The 15598-nt window shown below is 39.2% G+C and overlaps 1 protein-coding gene across 1 annotated transcript in view; it reads left to right on the top strand.

Moving 5' to 3' along the window:
• CMYA5 (cardiomyopathy associated 5) overlaps positions 1–15598 on the top strand; it is a 126652-nt gene that overhangs the window by 61039 nt on the left and 50015 nt on the right. The window contains exons 6-8 of the mRNA XM_036762580.1: positions 5051–5169; positions 9226–9375; positions 12273–12419. Coding sequence (XP_036618475.1) covers positions 5051–5169; positions 9226–9375; positions 12273–12419 — 416 coding nt within the window. The remainder of the gene's footprint in view (positions 1–5050; positions 5170–9225; positions 9376–12272; positions 12420–15598) is intronic.

Raw genomic sequence — 15598 nt, 5'->3', positions numbered from 1 at the left:
CTAGCTGCCCCTTTATAATTATTAAATATTTAGAATTATTAAATAGTAATATCTGAAAGAAATATTCCTATATGCCTTGCATAATTTTCACAAACCAAGGAATCTCAATAGAAATTTTCTTGAGTTTTTGTTTCAGAAGATAGCGATGTTTTTATCTCCTCTCCATAAGCTATTCAAAGCAAAACTTCCTTTGGGATATTTTGGTTGTTTGTTTTAAAATCTGAGTTGCACATTTCATTTATTCTACTGGCATAAGGCTTAGTGAAATTGATATAAATTGTGCATACATGCAAAATCAGACCCATAGCAAAAGTTGACATTTATACAGCACTTTCAGGTTTGTGAAGTACTTTATACACATTATCTTATTTGATCCTCACAACTCTAGCAGATAGGTGTTACTATTTTTCCCATTTTATAGATAGAGAAACCGAGGCAGACAGAGGTGGAGTGACTTGCCCGGGGTCACACAGCTAATGAGTGTCTGAGATCTGATTTGAACTTGGGTCTTTCTGACTCTAGGTCTAGCACTCTAGCCACTGTGCTACCTAGCTGCCATGATTATTATTTGGAGACAGGGTCATCCTAAGAATGGTCAGAAACTTGTCCTGAGAAACTAGACTCTTTTTGGGTGGCTCTGTAGAGACTCATTCCCTAGCCATGTCCTTTCCTCTTTCCCCCTACTCAAGGCCTGAAACAGCAGCAGACATAGAGACGTCCTAGCTGCCTCTGGGCAGCTAGGTGGTGCCATAGTGCACAGAGCACAAACCCATCTTCCTGAGTTCAAATCTAGCCTCAGGTACTTAATAGTTCTGTGACCCTGGGCAAGTCACTTAATCCTGTTTGCCTCAGTTTCCTCATCTGAAAAATGAGCTGGAGAAGGAAATGGCAAACCACTCCTGTGTCTTTGCAAGAAAACCCCAAACGGGGTCAGAAAGAGTTGGGCATGACTGAAATGACTGAGCAAGAACAAAACAGAGAATTCAGGCAACTCTCTATGATCTGAAATATTTTCTACTCACTGAACCATATATTTTTTCTCTTTTTTCCAGTTAAAATAATTTATTACTTGAGATGGCATGGACATCAAATTGTGATTTAATGTAAGGGGAAAACAAGAAAATTATCTGTGATATGTTATTATATGGAAAAAATAAGTACAAATTGGAGTTCCAATTTAATCAGAAAGAAATGAAACATCACAGTGTGATATTTTCTTGAAATAATCAAGAGATGTTTCATCAGCTTTCAACTTAACTATTTACTTTTTGAAGCTCACTATCACAAATACTTTTTGTAAAGAGAAGTAGCAAATTATAATTACCTTCATACTACAAGAGCTAAGGCTTTTAGGTTACTTTTCAAAAAGGTTTCATACATTTCATACATCTCATCCTCTATTCCCAGCCCAAGATTCTGTGATTTTACTGGATTCCAAAGAACAGAGTCTATACTCCTCTTCAAAATGAGTGCCCTAAAATAAACTATTCACTTTTAGTCAAGCAGTAAGTAGTTTACAGTCATTCTATTATCAGATGGATCCCTGATCCCATCAATTTGAATGTTTCCTCCAGTGATGCAGATATCTAGCCATGCCTACCTGTCCTGGGTGATATTTACTCCTACCTCCCATGTATTCTACAGAAGGGATCTACCCAAGGTGCTGGAGGGTTTCTTTGTTTTCTACAGCCATAGTAAAGAAATCAGTGGAGCACACAGGCTACCTAACCATCGTTCCTTGCTCTCCCCACATGACCAGTCCACGTTTTTGTATTGTACAGTTCTCTGATGATATCATTTGTTCCTGTCCATCACTGAAGTTCCTCATAGGAGTAATGTATCAGGGTTTCCTCAGACCCATCATGTATTTCTCCATTTCCCTCTCTGATATTCATTTTCAGTTCTTTGAGGACCAAATCAATTTATACAGATTGGAAAACATGGATAAATGATTTGCTTACTCACATGGAATTATTTGCTCACGTATTGCAAATGGCATTGATAAAACACCAAGATCTTTATTTGAGTTATGTGTGTATGGGTATGTGTGTGTGTGTGTTTAATTGGATAAACTTCTTTAACGCTAAAAATCTGACAAAGTTTTGGTGCTTCTGAAAATCAGCACACTAATTTTCGAGACTTGCTTCACATACTACCAAGTGCAATTAGCTAATTTGGCTTTGTGCTTAAACTTGGCTTACCTGTGTGCCATTTTAGTGGTTTTAATTTGATTGTTCCACTGACAATTGAATTGGACTCAGGAAATATGCATGTCTGTGAATGAAAGAACAGACCTGGGAGGGCCTATTTTTCTGAAAACAGAAAAATTCTGGAATTTGGTAAAGAGATGTGAGCAATTAAATAGAGCACTTAAAACAAAAACAACCCCGTATTGCCAAGAAAGTGATGAAGCTTGATTGCTTTGCAAAAAAGAACACTTTCATGTCCTCAGAATTTCCTCTGGCTCTAAGTTAATGCCATTCTCTTTAGTAATAAGTGCTAATTATCTCCAATGCTTTTTACATTCTTGGGCTGTGTTCTCTCTCTCTCTCTCTCTCTCTCTCTCTCTCTTTCTCGCTCTTGCTCTCCCTCTTGCTCTCGCTCTCTCTCTTTCTCTGTCTCTTTCTTTTTGTCTCTGTCTCTCTCTGTGTCTCTCTCTCTCTCTGTCTGTCTCTGTCTCTCTCTTCCCTGCCTCTGAAGGCAGTTCGCCTCTTGTATATTAAATGATTTTTCCTACATTAAAAAAAAATCTTTAAGCTACAAGGCTGCTGTCAAGTTATTCAGACTCAAAATTTGCATATCTTGAAAAACACATTTGCTTAGAAAATGCTGCTCTGTTCAGGGCATGCATCTATTTCTAATTTTGTTCCTGTGAGTTGAAGTCATGTAAAAGATGGTCGTCCAAATCATTCTATGTTCTGCTTATGAAGATGAGCCTTCACACTTCCATGTCCTGGCAGTTTTTAGGGGTAATAGCATTAGGGTAAAGTGGAAAGTGCAAACATTGACTATATCTTTAGTTGTCATATTTAGGTATGTGAAAAGTTCACCATTGAAACATCGATATTTATTGGTCTAGCCCATTGTAAGCAGAGTATTGTGCTCTGTGCTTGAAGGTCATAATAAGAAAACACCACAAGGATTCTATTAGAGTACAGATTTGGAACTGAAGGGAGGGAGGCTTGGAGGTCACCTCATCTAGCCCTCTTACAGATGAGGAAGCAGACTCACTGACTTGCATGAAGTAGTGGCAAGGGTAGGATTTGAACCTTGGTTTTCTGACTCCGGTTTTCTGGAAACTTTTCCCCTAAACAAGTTGAAAATGTATTTTATAGCTCCAAGCAGAGTATCTTGAGCACACTAGACATTCAATACATATTGAATAATTTGATTTCCTAGTCCATTCTCTGAAGAAGATACTAGGTCTGAGAGAAAGATTCCCATTGCCATTCAAATCTTCATTGTCAGTTTGACCTTAGTTTAGTTGTCCTTTTGGCTTAGTCCTTGAAAGATAGGACAATGACTATCTTACATCAATTAGAGTTGATTTAATTTTTTCAGTTGTTTCAGTTGTGTCTGACTCTTCTTGACCCCGTTTGGGATTTTCTTGGCAAAGACACTGGAGTGATTTGCCTTTTCCTTCTCCAGCTCATTTTAGAGATGAGGAAACTGAGGCAGAGTTAAGTGACTTGCCCAGGGTCACACAGCTAGTTAATGTCTTGAGGCCAGATTTGAACTCAGGAAGATGAGGCCAGGCCCAGCACTCTATCCACTGTACCACCTAGCTGCCCATCAACACAATACCAAAGGTTGATCTGAGAAAACGCACCATAAGGAATTGTGTCAACCACCCTGGGCCCATGATTGGGGAGTTCCTTCCTGCTTGGAAAGAATAAGCAGCTAGAGCTCCACAGGAAGGGAGAATCATAAATTCTTGGTGTTAGAGAATGTTAGAGCCAGAATTTAAAGTTCATTCCCTGGTGTTATTAATGATGAAGCTTTATTTAGTTGGTGTATTTTATGGTGAGGGTAGGTAGGAGGCAAAGTGGATAAAGTGCTCCACTTGGAAACAGGAAGACTCATCTTCCCCAGTTCAAATCTGGCCTCAGACACTTCCTAGCTGTGTGACCCTGGGCAAGTCATTTCACTCTATTTGCCTCAGTTTACTCATCTGTAAAAGGCACTGGAGGAGGAAATGGCAAACCCCTTCAACATCTTTGCCAAGAGAACCCCAAATGGGGTCACAAAGAGTTGGACACAACTGAAGCTACTCAACAACAACAACAACATTTAATGGTGAAAGTGGCAAGGTATGACTTATCAGTGTCCAGAAAGACATGAAGTACTTGTATGCAGACTATTTAGGTAAAACTGTAACCAGTTGCCAGGCAACAGCATTCCCCTTCCCCATCCTACATTCACCCCCTCCAGACGACTGGTCACACTTTGACCTCTCTGGACATCTCCTGTGAACCTCCACCCCCCTCCCAAGGCCCTGGATGCCTAAGCAGCGGAATCTTTTTCAGGCAAATTCATATTTAAGGGCCTTAGGACTCATGTAAGCGGCCTGACGACAGGAGATAAAAATAACAAGGAGGCCCCCAGATCCTTAGGGTTCTAAAAAGACATTATTAGCATCTTCACTGTCTTGGGAGGAAAAGTCAACCTCTAGAAAATAATATTTGAAGACAGGAAACTGATACGTCTAATAAACCATAGGAATCATAGGAGGGATTTTGATAATGGATTGTGAAACTTACAAGGTACAAATGTTGAAGCCAAATTATCTGACAGCATCCTCTCCATTTTAAAGATTTTGACTCAAACAGTAAATACAATAAAACTGTAAGACCAAATGTGTGAGATTCTGGTTAAAGTAGATTTTGAATATAAGGTTTCAAATTTAGAAAAAGCCTATGACCTTTTTGACCTTTCTGGACTCCTTAAGGCATCTGCATCATGGGTAGAAAACTACATTTCCCCTTTCATTTTTCTGTTACCTTGTGAACACAATTCCCTCACTTACCTAGGAATGTCTTCTCCCGAACAGGCTTCTTTCTGCAATGGAAAGCACAGCTTCTCTAGAAAACATTCCTACGGCATTTTCGCTTTTCGAGCATTACGATGACAGTTCGACAAGGAGTGACCAGATGGTGAAACATGTGGCAGGTAAGAACATCGACATGGTACCTGGATTAAAAAGGGACAATTTTGCAAAGCTTTTGGAATGTGTGAAGAGATTAAAAGTAAAACCAAATATGCTCAGAAAACAAAATTCATGGTTGCAAGACTGAATGATAGATTCTGAAAAAAAAAATGCAATAAGTAATACCATGCCATTTCAAGAGACAGCTAGATGGCAGGGTGGAGAGAGCACCAAGTCTGGAGTCAGGAAGACCTGAGTTCAAATGTGGCTTCAGATACTTACTAGCTGTGTGACCCTGGGCAAGTCATTTAACCTCTGTTTGCCTTAGTTTTGTCATCTGTAAAATGGGGATAATAATGGCACCTACCTTTCTGGGTAATTGTGTGGATTCAAATGAAATAGTATCTATTAAGCACTTAGCATAACATTTGGCAAATAGTAGATGTCATATAAATGTTATCATTATTATTATTATTTCAAGACTAGACCTGGTGGCACTCACCTATAATCCCTGATATGGGGGAGGATGAGGCTGATGGATGACTTGAGCTTGGAAGTTCCAGGCTGCAGCAGGCCTAAACCAATTAAGTGCTTACACTAAGTTTGACATTGATATAAGTGAGACCCTGGGAACGGGGCTTCACTAGACTGTCTAAGGAGGGGCAAACTGGCCAGGTTGGAAACAGAGCAGATCCAAGATTCTGTGGTAACCAGCAGTGGGATCAGGCCCCTGACTGGCCGATACACTTCCAGTCTGGGTGAGATAGAAAGACTTGGTAAAAACAAAACAAAACAAAAAACTGTATTTCCCTCTTGAGCTTTCCGATTTGCTCTAATATAAAAGGGGTAGGAGAAAGTATTTGGCATAAAAATCATCCAATGTCTCTTTCCCTTTTTAAAAATAATCCCTCTTATACTTCTAGAGCTTATTTGCTTCATGTCAACAGCTAGGTAGAGTGAGAAAAAAATCAAATATTTTCGAATTTGTCTTCCAGATTTCCCTTATAGGTCTTCCCTTCTCTCTCTCTCTCTCTCTCTCTCTCTCTCTCTCTCTCTCTCTCTCTCTCTCTTTCTCCCTCCCTCCAAATACAACAGATTAGTTTAAAGAACTAACAGCTCAGCATCATCTGCTGTAGCCAGCCAGCCACCCACTCAGCTGTCAGCAACATCCTGCAGGCTCTTCAAAATATTTTTTACATGCTATTTTGACAAACAAGACAATGAATGTTATTTGGATTTCTCAAAGCTGCCGTGTTTCAGTGGAGCTACAAAGTTCCATTCACTGCATGCTAAAACACCACTCAGCCCTTCTTGTTAAAAATAATTCATCCTATGATATGAGACAGCTCTCCCAAACAGCTCAGATGAGAGCTGTTTGGATTTTTCTTTTTTTCCTCTTCCCCTCCTCCCACCCCTCTTCCAATTTTGTCCCTGTAGGAAAAGTCTCAGTTTAGTAACTGGTAAAATGTGGTTCTGTCTTAATGAAGTAATCAAGACAAAAGTGAAAAACTTCCTTGTTTCATCCAGATGTGCTGTTCTCACACTGCTCAAACCCCTTCAGTGATTTAATGTTTCAATCCTGGAAGATGTGTTCTGGCATGATGCCCCTGGTATAAGTAAGTGATCCATGCTCACTTTGTGGGGGCACTAAGTTGAAATGGAAAGATGACATCAGTTCTCTGCCCCTAGATGTCTGATGGGATAGCATGGGGATGATGGATCAGGACATTTTGGCCACTAGAGCAGAGACATTATTTTCTGCTGGATTGATTATATTCTGGTGCCCAATCCAAGTGAAGTTATCTGCTGGATAACCGGGAGAATCTTAGTCAACACTGGATTGTTCTCTAGGCTGCATATCTACTGTCAAGAAGAGAGTAGTTTATTAAAGATTCACTTCAAAAGAAACCATTATGGAAATTTGCATCTAAATAGTACTCAGAATCCTGAGGTCTTCTATTATTTCTGGGACAAGTCAGAAAATTCGAGAGTCAAAGAATGCTAGAACTGGAAGGAGTCATCTTAGAGATTTCTTAGTAACATCCTCATTTTTCAGATGAATAATAATAACTAGCCATTATATAGCACCTACTATGTTCTAGACACTGTGTGCTAAGCATTTTGCAAATACTATCTCATTTGATCTTCATAACAACCTTGGGAACACAGGTGCTATTATTATCCCCAATTTACAGGAGAGGAAATTGAAGCAGACAGAGTCTACGTGGCTTGCCCAGGGTCACACAGCTAGTTAAGCGTTTGAGGCCACATTTGAATTCAGGTCTTCATGAATACGCACGTTAAAAGGGCAAAAGGAGGGAAAGAAATATTGAAGGCTATTGAAGGATAGCTGGGTGCCCCATAAGCGTCCCAAACTCAATAGGTCCAAAATAAAATTCATTATCATTCCTCCAAAATCTGCCCTTCCTCCTATCCTCCCCACCCCTTTTCCTTTTCTGCTGGGGATACTACCATTATTCCAGCTAACATTTATACAGAGTTGTAAGGTTTGCAAAGTACTTTACATATTTTTATTTCATGTGGTTCTAGAAACAATTCTGTCAGATAGACACTACCATTATCACCATTTGGTGAATGGAGCAACTGAGGCTGAGAGGTTGTGTTAAAAGGTTAAGAGTTTAAAGTTAAGTCTGGGTCACACAGCTAATAGACCCTACCTGAGTTTGGGCTATGAGCTGGCATAGCCACTTATCACGTTTTCACTCTTATAAGGTATAGAACAAGAGCTTTGTAGAAATATTAGTTGAATTGAATTGGATTTCTCCAAACTTGTATATACTCAGGGGGTTTGTGAGGCTCAAGTGAAATAATGGATGTCAAGCACTTTACAAACCTTAAAACGCAATATAAGTGCCACCTGTTGTTGCTGCTGCTGCAACTTTTGTTGTTGTTGCTGTTTGTTGTTGTTATTGGCCTATAGTCATCAGGCTTCTAGTCTGGTGATGACTTTATTCCCAGAGCCTTCTACAATGCCCCTACTGAGCTCAAGCTATGTTTTAGAGAAACACAAGAATGTGATGGTAGATCTTTAACATCTAGGCTCCCGGAGTTGGGGGGAGAAATGTATGCATTATACTTTTAAGTTTAATTTGCATTATTAACAATTTAAGTATAGACAATCAGCAAAACAATAAATCAAGCACCGATTTGTAATGATCACCAATTTCTGAGGTTCAAATGGACACAGTGAAACTTTAACAACTGGCTGTTGCACACCAGCTAAATAATTCAGTGTCTTGATGCATCTATGATCTCATCAAAGGGGGTACTCCCTCCAACAGAACCAGGTTGCAGTCCATTCATGCTTGCCCGGTGTGTGAGACTGAATTCATTATTCTTAAAAAATTTCAGAAGGTTTTCTTTCAAGGTAATGTAGGGCAGAAAGAAATAATCACCAAATAAATGTCAAAACATACTATCTTTTTGTCGGCAAAACCTGTTGTCCTTCTCTCTTCATTATTTCTATGTCAAATGAATGATAGAAATATTTTAAAATATCCTAAGTTTTTCAGGTAAATTGAACAAATTGCCTTGTGGTGCTGAATATGCTTTTCATATTCAACACGCAATCACAATTAGCAGTGCTTTTTTTTCTCTAATAAGACACATAAGAAAAACAAAGGAGCAATAAAAACTAGAAATTCCACTGTTTTAAGCTGGCATCAGATACTTAAAAGAATGTTGGAGGAGGGGAATGAATTGTGCTTCAAGAGTTTAATTCCTTTTTTCTGAGTCACCATAGGTATGGCCATTGTGGAAAGAGAAAATTGAAATGGCAGATATTGCAGCTATACTTAAATCTTTCACCCATGTGCAAGCCATTTCCCCACAAACACCTGGCAGACAGTGCAAACGGATCAGCTCCTCGGCCTGAAATGGCCTCATTTGTCTCCACGGTGATGGATGAAACCATTCACTCCAGTGAATCACTGGTTACCCAGCATACTCTGCTCAAGCCTTCATATTTCAGGAAATTGAATCCATTTGGACATGTCATATTATGAAAAGAAGATTGATAGCCCTCAAACTAGAAATGACCAATTTTTTTTTTACTCCAGTACCACAGCCCCCCGTACTGGAACCTCAGGAACCCAACTCTGCCACTAGCACGACAATCACAGTGTATTGGAGTGTGAGGAAAGAGGATGTCGTTGACTCCTTCCAGGTCTACTGCATGGAAGAGCCTCAAGAAGACCATGAAGGAAATGGTAGGATTTTTATTTGTGATGTACTTCATTACTAAGAAGCATTATGGCGGGAATGGATACAGTGATTCTCTAATTTTATTGGTCAGGGATGACAATTACAATTCACCTGTAGCTTTGTAGATCAGTCTCAGGGAATTGTCTGAAGCGCTATTCATTGACTTGCTCATGGTCACATAGCAAATAAGTAGCAGAAGCAAACCTTGAACCTAGGTGCTCAAGTTTCTCCCCCCCATTTTATTAATATTTGATGTTTTATTACATGTAATTCAAATGTAATTCAAGAGATTTTTGTGTGTACAATGTGTAAGACATGGTACTAGGCTCTGGGAATACAAAGATGAAAAAATATTGTATTCCTCACCCTCAAAGATCTTATAATCTAATTGTTGTGTTTGTCCTTCATTTTCGAAGAGGACCATGACGTCAGGGAAATGATGACACGACTTGCAGTTGACTTTGATTTGAGGGAGGGAGGGCTGTGCAAAGTCACCAGCCTCACTCTCTCCTCCAGGGCCATCTGGATCCAGTGACCAGATATTCATCAGGATGACTGGAGATGACTCAGGATGCAATGGGGGACCCTGGCCCTTTCAGGCTTAGGCCTTTTCATGTGCACTCTAAGTGAGCACTTAGAGAGAAGTAACACCTATTCAGCAAATAGACCTCTTTAAGAAGTGAGTCAAGGGATGGCCCCTTTAATTAGAAAAAAAAAAAGAAAAAAAATCAAGTTGGGAGGGGAAGAACCTCAGGGTTGCCGTTCCAAAGAGAGACAATAACTGTTTATAATCTAATAGAGGGTTGAGAAAGAACCAGGCATTATATCTAGGTAAGTATGATAAAAGACAGAGGGCTATGAGGACAAAGAAGAGATCAAGGCAAGGCACTTTAAGAAGATTTATGCTGGGAGAGATTATTTTCATGGCAGGGAGTCAGGGAGAGTGGTGGTAGATCAAGGAAGCCTTCCCAGAGGAAGTGGCCCGTTCCTCCCAGGGTGTATAGGTTGTACATTCTATAGGATTCAAACAAAGGAACAAGGAAACACTAGCTGATTGGTCAGCACTGAGGCAGTTTCCAGATAAGACAGGTGGGCTGTTTGAGATCTGTAACAGGAGAAAACTCCCCACATTACCTCCATCAGTCTTCAGATTTGGGGAATATCTCTTTCTCTATTTTCTTCCCCCAACAAAAATTACCTGCCTTATATCCCAGGCCATTGGGGCCTTCATTTCTTCCTGGTGAGAGGTGGCTAATTTTGGAGAACTAATCTTTGTTATCTGTTCCAACCAGCAGTACTGGATATGTAGTTCAAGAGAGCTAGTTTCAAATCCCACTTCAGAGATTTATGAATTGGGTGACTGTAGACACGTCTCCTTGCAGCCTGTGGGGGGAAAAAGAAACAGTAAACCTTTTGAACAAATATATATAGTCAAGCAAAAAAATTCCTGCATTGGCCATGTTCAAAAACAAAGTTTCATTATTTATGCATCTTAGGTATTTTGTAACAAGAGTTTTTTGGGGTTAATACCTTACTGGAAATGAATGATACCAATGGGAATTTAAGACACAAGGGCAGGAATGAGTTATGTGGGAGGGATATTTTGGCAGTCTGGGTCTTGTGGCGTCCCTCAAACAACGACACACCAGACGACAACTTGAAGGCTGAGTGGGCCTTGCCCATAGCCGCTGCTAATTATAGCCACAAAAAGAGGATCCAATACTAAAACTATATGCTATAGAAATGCTTGGTTGCATTTAAAAAGGAATAATTTGAATTTCTTAACTGGAGCAATTGTGAAGAACTGACATTTAAGAGTAATGAGGATGGGTAATTGAAATGAATGTGAGTTAATTTAACAAGGTGAATGAATTGTGTCAGGCACGGAGAAAATTTCAGCAAAAATAATCAGATTGGTCCAAAGGGGCAAATTTGCAGAATGGTAAAAAATAATGTTTACTCCTAATATTCAGAAGGTAGGACATTTAATGCTGTTTAGAAAAGGGAAATGTCAGTTGAAGAACAAAGTCCCTTAAATTAGCTCATAGCATTTCATTATCACTTAAGCATTTCTATAAATTGCAAATGCCCTTGGTTGAAAGAATAAATAATTCCTGAATTGGTGAAAGAAAGCCAGGTTTGATACTTTAAAGCACCAATGCAACAGACTTGAACTTGTTAGCTAGTCTGCTTGGTTGAAATTAAAAGGAGAAAGTTTGTCCTGCCATGGTGTAAATTTAGAAAATCTGGTTTGTCCTTATCTCTTGTGATGCTTTACTGATTGTTAATTAGCTTCTTTTTTAAAAAAACAATTTTTAGGGAAGCAGTAGGCAAAGAAGCGGCCCCACAGGGTGGGTAGCTGCTTGGACTTGCAGTCGGGAGGAAATGTATTTCAGTCTGACCTTTGACACTTACTAGTTGTGTGATCCTGGCTAAGTCACCTAACCTGTATATGTCTGAGATAACTCTACTTAGACCTAGGCAGGTTGCAGGTCCCAGGAGGGAGCTTCCATATAGAGAGAGGTTAGGTGGAGGTGGGGCAGAAACTGAAGAAATAACTGGTCTGTCAATTATTTGCATGTTTACACGATTAGTATAAAATTTTAAAATTCATTTGATAGTGAAATAGTTACTATAAGTAATTGTGAAAAAATAGTACAATATTCTTTCCTGACAAATTTTCACATGGGATGTAAGCATCCTGCTTATTCCTTTCCAAAATGTTATTGTTTTCATTCATGTATGATGTAATGGCAAAAATCTCAGGCATGATGGGATATGGTAAAAGCTAATCAACCCCAATACTAGGGAAAAAAAAGGCACTGAGTAACCTTTCGAATGGCTGCCCCTTTCAATAGACCATGTAAGGTAATCTAAGAGTCGCTGTTTGTGTTTGTTCCAGATTTGGTGGAAGAATACCGACTTACAGTGAAGGAAAGCTATTGCCTTTTCGAAGATCTGGAACCTGGCCGGTGTTATCAAGTATGGGTGATGGCTGTCAACTTCACAGGATGCAGCCTGCCAAGTGAGAGAGCCACTTTCAAAACTGGTAAGGAGACTAATCTCCACTTCACTGTGGGAATAAATTGGGAATAAATTTTTGTAATTTTCTCTCTTCTGAGGGAGCTTTCATAGATGTCAAATTCACTTTTGCCTTTACAAAAGGAAAGCATCAAGTGTCATAAATCAGTTGTCATTGATAGAATTTTTTAAAAAGTCTAGTCTAGAACTTTTGAAATATACTTGGATCAGTCATGCAATTAGCAATTTACTGTCAAGTGGGAGTCGAAGGATCGCTTTGTAACCTAGCAATGCAGCAGTGGCTCTATACCCTGGAAGAAAGGTATAGCTCCCACCCTTCATCTCCCAGAAGTAGTCCACGGGCTTCAGGACTCTGGGTAATTTCCCTCTCATGAATCATGGTCTCCTGTATTTGCCCTGATTCTCCTGTGCCCTACGTGCTGGCCTTCTCCTCACCCGTTGTGTGGGGCCTGAGGCATAGCTGAGTGGCCAGCTAGCCAAGTGGTTAATTTTCTTTGGGGTGGTTGAAAAGCTATTTTACAAAATCTCCAGACTTGGACAGTGCCTCAGCGACCAGCCAGGCCAACCCATACTTGAATGAGATTCCCCTCTATGACATTATCCAAGAGGTGATCACTCGGTCTTTGCTGATCTCTAAAGAAGAGCAACCCACTACCACCCAAGGCAGCCTATTCCATTTTTCAGGGCTCTGATCATTAGGAAGCTTTTCCTTACATCGAATCATAACTCATTCATAACTCTTAGTACTGCTCTCTAGGGTAAAGAAAAATAAATCAAATCCCTTTCTGACATGACAGCCAGTCAAATTATTGAAAAGAATGATCATGTCCCTTCCCTCTGACCAAATGTTTTCTTATCTAATCCAAACTTCTTTAGTTTTTTCAGCTGATCCACATATGCCATGATCCCAAGGCCCTTCACCATCTTAGTGATACTCTGTTGAAGCTCTCTGGCTAATCAAATGACCTTCTTGAAATGGTCTAGAACCAAACAAAATGATCATTTTGGTGGCTCAGTGGATAGAACACTAGACCTGGAGTCAGAAGACCTGAGTTCAAATCTGGCCTCAGATTTATGACCCAGGGTATGTCACTAACTTCTTTTAGCCTCAGTTTCCTCTACTATAACAGGGACACACTAATAGCATCTACCTCCCAATGTGGTTGCAGGAATAAAATGAGATCATATTTGCAAAGCATTTTGCAAATCTTAAAAGGCTATATTATTTTTAGAAATAATAATGATGATAACTATATGCTCCAGATATGGTCTGACCAAAGAAAAGCCCAGAGGACCATCATTTCCAACTCCTGGACACTGCTTCTTTTAAAGAGGCCTGAGATCACATTGATTGCTCTAGGACAGTGTTGATACATACTGTGTCATACATATGGCATGTATTGATGCATATGTCCACTAAACCCTGAACCTAATGAGATTCTTGGTCATACCTTTTTGTAAATCCTTCACAGGAGGATCACAGCACACTTTAGTAGAGGTCTTTGAATAGTCCATAGGTAACAGTATGGTATTAAAAAAAATCTATTGTTATTTTATTGGAGTAGAGAGCTTCTGGTGAGGAACTCCCTCTACAGATGCAAGTTAGCATCTTCTCCAGAAGTTATGGTCATAGAAAGTTGATTGACACTGAGGTATAAAATGACTTACTGAGGATCATCTAGCTAGTATAAATAAATCAGAGGTGAGATTTGAAACCAAGTTCTTTTTGACTCGAAGGCCAGCTCCCTATCTACAATGTCATGTTGTTTCTAATATCAATGCTGTCTTCAGAATGTGGACATTCTGTTATCCTCTCCCCTCTGGCCATTTCATGCTTATTATTCAGATGCCCTCTACAGGGGTGAAGGGAAAGAAATGATCCTTTCATTTAAGTTCTTAGTGAATAATTCAGACCTTAGCTTCAACTCTTATTCCACTGTGAAATTATACTTTCCAGGTATTACCTGATGTTTAAAATTTTAGAATATTTTTAAATTGTGGAATTTGGGTCTAAGAAAGGACCATTAAGATCACTCTCCTGGGGGCCAGGAGCCAAATAGAGCAGAAATCATTGACCTTAGAACATAGGGAAGTGAATAGGCTGAAAAGAGTGAGAAATGTTAATTGGTCTCAAAGGGTATCTGTCTTTACTGGCTCAGCAAATAAAACAAAAATTGCTGTATACTCACAAGTCTGAGTTTGGTAGGGAATTTGAAGTGACTGAACAGGCATTGAAATGAAAAAACAGGTGACAGAAGCTCCTGTGGACTCATCAAAGAAACATTAACAAAAGATAAGATTCCAAGGCTTTGAAATGGCAGAGCAAATCATAGCCTCGTAGAAGGAAACCTACATTAGACTGAGGTGCAGTCCTCTTAGAACCAACCTCATCCAAAGCAGGGTGCAAAACCACTGGCAGAGCCCAGAAGCAGCAATGAGTTAGGGAGTGAGAACAGAACTCCAGTAAGAGATGGAAGGCTCTGGAAGATTCAACTGCATTATGCTGTTTTTTAAACAGTGCTAAATTGTTTTGAGAATTACTGCTTTATAGTATAGTTTAAGACCTTGTATGGCTAGACTCCCTTTATTCCCACTTTTTTTTCCATTATTTTCCCTGAGAGTCTTGGCCTTTTTTGCCTCCATATTAGTTTTTATGATTTTTTTCTAGTTCATTAAAGTAATCCTTTGGTAGTTTGATTGGAATGGCACTAAAGAAATACATCTGGGTAATATTGTCATTTTTATTATATTGGTCCAGTTACTCACAAGCAACATTTCTCCAGTTGTTTAGATCAGTCTTTGTATAAACAGTATTTTGTAGTTATGCTTTTAGTCCTCAAGTGTAACTTGGTAGGTAAAGTCCCAAGTATTTTGTAGTTTTTAAAAGTGGAATTCCTCTTTCTGTTTCTTCTTGGTGGGTTTTATTGGCATTATTCAGAAATGCTGATGATTTTTAGGGATATATTTTACATTCTGTTACTTTGCTAAAACTATTATTTCAATTAATTTTCTAAATTATCTCAGAACAGTGATAATTTTGTTTTTTCTCTACTTTTGCTTATCACTTCATTTTCTTTTCTTGGTCTTATTGTTATAGTCAACATTTCTAGTACTATGTCAAATTAAAGTTGTGTTATGACCATCTTTGTTTCATTCCTGATCTTACTGGAAATGATTCTTGTTAAT

Source organism: Trichosurus vulpecula, chromosome 1, assembly GCF_011100635.1.
Source record: "Trichosurus vulpecula isolate mTriVul1 chromosome 1, mTriVul1.pri, whole genome shotgun sequence".
Taxonomy (NCBI): Eukaryota; Metazoa; Chordata; class Mammalia; order Diprotodontia; family Phalangeridae; genus Trichosurus; species Trichosurus vulpecula.
This window is presented reverse-complemented; position numbering and strand designations above follow the sequence as displayed.